Genomic DNA, 7,408 nt, shown 5'->3' with positions numbered 1-7,408 from the left:
CGTTTCCCGTTTTTCTCTATTATTAGCCAGTGTCGATAATTTAAATCAAATGAACGAAGATCATTTTCCTACTTGGTCTGTTAGCTGATCAAGTGACTGGATTTAAAATGATTTTGCCTTCAATAGACACTACGGACTTCAAGTTCTATGACGGCGACGTCGACAAAAATGCCACCCCAAAATATAACTTTGCAATATCGTAAGTCTTTCGCAATTATTCCATCTCGTTCATGTTGCACAATGTGGGCGAAGTATCCTAAAAATAAATTGGGCTCGAACTGTTTCAGAACAACAGAGAATGTTCACATTGGTATACTCACGCTGTTGTCAAAACGTCAATTTTGGTGACTTCACATCGTTGTGATGCAGAGTACCGCACGAATATGCACTAAAATGCATGAGTGCCGCAGGTGCAGGACGATTATTTTTCCTCTTTCTCCAATGATGTTACAGTGCAACGCGCCTTACCGTGGCCACCTAACAAACTTTCACATTTGACAACCAGTACGGGTAAATACGTCAACTCAACAACTCATGCAACGGTGTTCAATTTACAACCGTTCGAACTTTGCAAGGAGGCATGACTGTCACTTATATTCGCACACCCTGACTGGCGGATAATCTGTAAAAAAACAACTTCCTTAGGGGGCCACGGTAAGGCGCATCGCACTGTAAGCCCCGGCTACACGTTCCAACATTGTTATAAAACATTTGTTGGATCAACATAACAATGTTAGGACGTGTAGCATGCATGTTTGATGATATTTGTTCAACATCGTTTATTGGAAGAATGTTTCGATCGAACATTTTGTCTTCCTTTCAACAATGTTGCATTGCAAAGACCAATCAGAGTTCAGTAAGGTATCAATATACCCCAAAATTGATAATTATGCCAAATTTTAGTTTTTGATATTTCCAGGTACATCTCATTGAGTTCTCTTATTTGCAAAAAAGTTCCGCGATAAAAGGTTCCTTCTGGACAAAGTTATAAAGGAAAAACGGTGTCATTATCAATTTAATATGCCATTAAAAGTCACGTGATAGAAGCACAGCATGTTTTGCTTTCAATCGCACGATTAGTCTGTCACGCGTAATCGATTTGTTTGTTGTGGAAGATGTCTTCTAAGAAGAAACGCAAAAGATCGTGTCCTTTTTCAAGTGTGAAGAAGATACCGAAACGGAAAACCTCCAAAGTAGTTAATAAGGAAAGGGCCGAAGCTCTCGCAGCTAGTGGTAAAGGCTCATACTTTAAGCAAGATAAATTGCTATTGTCTCTGTAAGAAGAGCCCTCACTTTATCGATCAACAGGTAATTACTTTTCACACCTTTTGAGATATAATCTCCCAACACCAGAAAAACGCCCTAAAGTGTATGCGATACGTGTTTACTCCCATGCAAACGGCAGCTTCTGCAGGTACCGGAGCAGAAATACGTAAAACAAAAGAAACAAAAGACAGAAAACGAAACAACTCCAAATAAAGACTAATCCCAAGTGACCAAAAACACAATGCTTTCCGGTATCTGCAGAAAGACCCATGCAAACACTCGAAAATTTCAGTTTCCGTTAAGCCTATTGGAGAGGATTTGGAGAGCCAATATATTTTTGTGAACTCAAATTTATTCGACAACGTTGGAACCCATTTTTTGGCAACTAACAAAATGTAAGAGCGACAACGCGTACTCCCTTGGTGCTAACAATGGTGGGATGTTTTAGAATAGAACAACGTATTAAAAATCTCATCGATCAAGTTGACAGTGGGAATACAAATAATTAGTCAATGTCAGCTCATCAATTAATAGCTCCCATATTATTATTGGGTACATATTCTAAAACTTAACAAACCGAATTAAACACGCAAATTCTGTGGAAAAGCTAATGCGTCCGTGTTTGAAACAAAACAAACACACATATCGGGTTAAGGAACAAAGTAAACAAGGTAATACTTTTTTCGAGTCTTACTTGAGCTAAGTCGAAAAAATTAATCTCAAATTTGCATCTGAATATAAATATAAAAGCCTTAACATTTAATGACAGCTGTGAAAAAAAAAAACAAACAAAAAAAAAAACCATTTTCTTTGAAAACGAACAAGCTTTATCCGTTCTCGTCTACAACTGAAAATTAAGATCACTTTCAAATTTCAAAAAGTAAACTTAATACATCCCTCTCATTCACAATACTATTATTTGATGTCGTGTTTTTGCATATACCTGCGGCTCAATATTCGTCCCTTGTTTGGTGTCAATTACGACTTGATGAGATAATTGAAAACATGATTGAGAATGTAAAACTGACGAATCGAAAGGGCAAAGGGAACTGTGAAGTCAACTGAATAGATTATTCAATAAAATTGAAAAGACGGTCACGGCTAATTGAATGCAATGCCCTCCAACTTGGTCTAAACACATCTTCATGACGGATTGATCCACCTTTGAAGACTTATCTTCGTTTCCGTCAAAGATTCAGTTGACGTTTCGGGAGGGCAGCTCTCAACTGAAGATTCTGAATGTGAGGACAATATATTGAATATATAGTGAAGGCTTCAATCAGGCATTATGAACAAGTCACTGGCGAATCCGAGTTGCTTTTTCCTTACAATGAACATGGGCCAAACGGAAGCAACATTTATTACAAATGTTTTTACGTGTATCCTGAACTCGCTGTTTTCTCCAATAACGTGTGCGGGAAATTTTATCATTGTGTACGTGATTTGGAAGTCACGAGACCTCCATTCGCCATCTTTTTTCCTTCTGGGTTGTCTTGCAGTTGCAGATTTCCTTGTTGGAGCAATCTGTCAACCAACTTTAGTTGGTAGCAAAATAGCCGAACTTCAAGGAGATCCAAGCCTTATCTGTCCATTGAGAATGCTTCAATCCATGAGTGCGTGGATAACAGGGAGCGTATCTTTGTCCCTTTTAGCGCTTGTGTCCATCGATCGCCTTCTTGCTCTCACACTTCATTTAAGATACAATTCCGTTGTCACGGTTTCTCGAATGTGTTTCGCAGTTTTGCTGCTATGGATTGCCACTGCAACTACTGTATCATTGAGGTTTGCAGTTACTAACTGGCTAATAATCCCGTTACTATCACTGCTCATTACTTTCCTTGTCATTGCATTCTGCACCTACAAAATATTTCATCTCGTTGAAAGACATCGACGACAAATACGCGAGCAAAACATGGCCATGAGCTTGGGTGCGAATGCGTCGAACGAACTCAAATGTCGAAAATCAGCTGTGACTATTCTTTATGTTTATGGCTTGCTCCTAACGTTTTATATTCCATTGTTTGCAACGGTTCTTGCGGACAACATGATTGGGTCTACTCGATCCGTGCAGATTGCATACGCTTTTTCCACAACGGCTGTCTTCATCAACTCGTTTTTGAATCCAGTCGTGTACTGCTTGCGAATACGAGAGATACGCCAAGCTGTGGTTAGTGTGCTAAGAAGACCGCAACAACATTTATTAAACAGAAAGGCAAACAATTCCGTCCACAACCTGACTGGATCTGAAGGTTTTCATCAAAATAAACCGGAGGAACTAGAGGGTTCCTTGAAGAAAAAGGGTCAAACTGACGGAAGCGTGCCAATATAGCGACAATTGAAACTTCTGAAAACCTTGTTCCCGGCCTAACCTCGCCTCGATCTGCCTCTTACTAACGCTGACATCCTGATACCAGTCCCTAAAGCCAAGGCGTGCCAATATGGTGACAAGTGAAACTCCTGAAGACTTTTTTTCCCTAACCTCGCCTCGATCTGTCTCTTACTAACGCTGAGAAACTGACACCAGTCCCTGAAGCCTAATGACTGGAAGAAATCCAGTCTCATCCGTCCCAAATCTAAGAGATTGAGAAACATTACAAACTTGGTCAGTTCGTCATGTGCACGTGTCTCCCAACAAGAGACGACGAATTAGATGAAGGAACGAATGGTTTAATTATCGAAAGCGATGAAGCACCAGACTCTGCCTTTGTTCACACTTACGCTCCTACGGGACTCACGAGTGGTCTAAGAACTATACCCCAGACTTTGATCGCATTGAACTGAAGCAAATCATAGCAGTGCAAGACACCTTAGAGAAATTGCTGACGGTCGGAGATGCAGATAAAGCAGTCAAAAAGTTATTCGTTAATGTTAGGTTTGTACTGAGTCCCATTATGAGGTTTATTTGGTTATGAGTTGTCCACATAACAAGTTTTATATTTAGCAAGGGCACTCTGGTTCTTAGGTTTTTCTTATATGAATTATTTAGACTGCCCCTCCGACCAAAAAAAATCGACTCTTATTTTTCTTTGGATTTCAAAACTATATTAACTAAACACTAAGCGAGCAAAGTTTTAAGCCTTGATTTAAATTGAAAGACACCTGTTTATTTTAAGTGGAATTTTTCTATTTAATGGTCCCCCATTACTAATTTTACAATAACTGCAAAATTCTCGCGCTATTGTCAATAAGAGGACAGCCACATAAATTTATAATTAATTAATGCGATATTGACACGATATTGGTCGCGTCAGCTTGAAGAAAATTGAAGTTTCTCACATTTTTGTCTCGCGTTCTTCTCGTGTTTTGACTTAATTTTGACCCCTCTGCCTTTTTGTTATTGCAAAAAACAAATTGATGTCAGTTTTTCATGGGTCTGTCCTGTTATTGACAATGAATTTCGTCATAACATTGTCAAAGTAGTCTGCGGATTTTCTCGGCTCGGCTATTTGTTAACTTTAAGATCTTAAAGGGGAACTTAAGGACGGTGCCTACTAATTCAAAGGTATTTTTGCCCCCGTTTATGATTGTGCAGAAAATGTATATCTTAAAAAGTGTTATTGAAATCCAAAAAAAAATTGGGGGTAACTACGCATTTTTCAAAGATAATCGATGAATAATATTTGTAAAAAGCTTTAAAATACAAAGAAATGTATGGCGTTCTTTCTCAAATTGAAGGTTAATCATCTCTCAAAAATGCATGGTTACCCCAAATTTTCTCTTTGGATACCAAGATTACTTACTAAGATCTACTATTTCCGGATAGTTTTAAAACGCGCAAAAATATCCCTGTATTAATAAGCACTACCCATAGGAAATCCCAATGTCTCGAGATGCGCAGACCGTATGCGCAATAACAATAGTAGGCGCAATCCTTAAGGCCAAAAAAAAAATGGCATTTTTTATTTACACTTTGGACCATGCTCAATAATGTTTTCAATTTTTTTTCTGGCATATCCGTTGTTTTTCCCTCTTTAAAAAAATTATTCCGATTTTGGGCTATCAGCATTGCGGCTCAGAATGGAGGAGTCAGCGGTCATTTTTGCAGCTTATGACGTACGATATGGGGAAGACATGCGAGGTCACCCCATATAGAAGATGTGTTTCGACTGATGTTTGTCGTGAATTTGGAGTCCCCGAAGAAACAGCAAAACAACGAAGAAAATATCCACAGCAGCATCTATTTCTCTTCATGATTACGAAATCTCTGTTCCCCATATCATACGTCACAGTTGGCTGCTAATTTAGTTTTTGAACCCGCACTGAAAAAGCAGAAACAGCGGGAAAAGCCCAACTTCGAACGTAATTCTCTCGCAAAAAACAGAAAACGAAAAGAAATTACCCAACAAATCTTACTTATCTTAGGCTTTCCAAAAAACTATGATGGAAAAATTGCTGATTTTAGCCTTAACTTCTCGTTTAAGTGAGCTGGATCGAGGAGAAAATGACGTCATAGCCTCATTAGTTTAAGAATGCAATGCGTCTGTACGCCGAAGAATTAATATGTAGCACGGGAGTTTTGGGCTTTCAGACTTTAGAACTCTCGTTTTGCGTATATAATAAGCTGTATTCACTCGCTGAAATTTTAAGCCAGTGAGCCTTTCTCGTCACTTTTTCCTGGATCCATCCCTCTAGCTCTGAGGTTCAATCCGCAGTCAGTTTTGAACGTGAGTAATGGCGGACCGTGAAATCCAAAATTAACACTCAAAGGAAACGAACGGCCTTTGGATAAAAATCAAGCTCAAAATTCTGCCAGTCATGTGTTAAGCAAACACACTTTCAAAATCTGAAGAAAAAAGATGGTGATTTTTTTTATTACTGAGGCACTTTAAGGCCCGTTTCAAACGTCGAAGTTTTCATGTGCCGAATCTAATGCAAATGAGCGAAAACAATAGATTTTTCTCATTTGCATTAGATTCGGTACATGTAAAATGCGACGTTTAAAACGGGCCTATCTACGCGGACGAAAATGCAGTTCAACACCTTGCCCACGAGTGAAGTGAAAAGAACTATAAAAGAAAACAAAATTCCACGAGAGTGCACACACAAACACCTTCCCCAACCATCCACCCTATAGAGAGTGTGACATATAAAGTTTTGGTTATTTGATGGTGTAGACAACTGCTATACGAAAGCCCTTAAGAGGGAATGTCCACTAAAATCGAGCAAAAGGTGGCACATGATGAAAAATCAAAAATCTTCATATTTCATACAAAGATAGCCTATCATACTGTAAGAAACGTGGTGGGATTTTTTTCTTGAAAGATTTATTTTAATTCCCGAAAATGACGAAATTCTGTTCGGCCCCCGCGATCAGAGAAAACGCCGCCATTTTAGCGTAAGATGCTAAATTCAAATCAATCCCCATTTTCAGTTCGCATCGCTTTTAACCTCACATTTGTGAAAGAAAGACCCATGCAAACACTCCAAAATTTCAGTTTCCCTTAAACTTATTAAAAGTCTTTTGGAGAGCCAATATATTTTTGTGAACTCAAATTTATTCGACAACGTTGGACCCATTTTTTGGCAACTAAGGAAATGTAAGAGCGACAACGTGTACTCAATTGGTGCTAACAATGGTGGGATTTTTTAGAATAGAACAACTTAAGTTCTTATCGACCAAGTTGACATGCAGTGGGCCTATACATAATTAGTGCATGTCAGCTCATCAATAGCTCTCATATTATTATTGGGTACATATTCTACAACTCGTACAATCCGAATTAAACACGCGAATTCTGTGGAAAAGCTAATGCGTCCGTGTTTGAAACAAAACAAACACACATATCGGGTTAATGAACAAAGTAAACAGGGTAATACTTTTTTCGAGGCTTACTTGAGCTAAGTCGAAATTAAATCTGAAATTTGCATCTGAATATAAATTTAAAAGCCTTAACTTTTAATGACAGCTGCGAAAAAAAAAAACATTTTCTTTGAAAACGAACAAGCTTCAATGATCCGTTCTCGTCTACAACGCTTTCAGACTTTTGAACTGTCGTTTTGTGTATATAATAAGCTGTATTCACTCGCTGAAATTTTAAGCCAGTGAGCCTTTGTCGTCACTTTTCCCTGGATCCAACCCTCTGGCTCTGAGGTACAATCCGCAGTCAGTTTTTAACGTGAGTAATGGCGGACTGTAAAATTC

General features: G+C 38.6%; 1 protein-coding gene across 1 annotated transcript; it reads left to right on the top strand.

The window, feature by feature from the left end:
* The first annotated feature begins 2,602 nt into the window (after nt 1–2,602).
* On the top strand, nt 2,603–3,595 carry LOC138032922 (melanocyte-stimulating hormone receptor-like). Its single transcript, XM_068880641.1, has one exon. It carries the CDS (start codon nt 2,603–2,605, stop codon nt 3,593–3,595), a length of 993 nt encoding a protein of 330 aa, XP_068736742.1.
* Nucleotides 3,596–7,408: the final 3,813 nt, after the last annotated feature.

Source organism: Montipora capricornis, chromosome 2 (genome assembly GCF_036669925.1).
Source record: "Montipora capricornis isolate CH-2021 chromosome 2, ASM3666992v2, whole genome shotgun sequence".
Taxonomy (NCBI): Eukaryota; Metazoa; Cnidaria; class Anthozoa; order Scleractinia; family Acroporidae; genus Montipora; species Montipora capricornis.
This window is presented reverse-complemented; position numbering and strand designations above follow the sequence as displayed.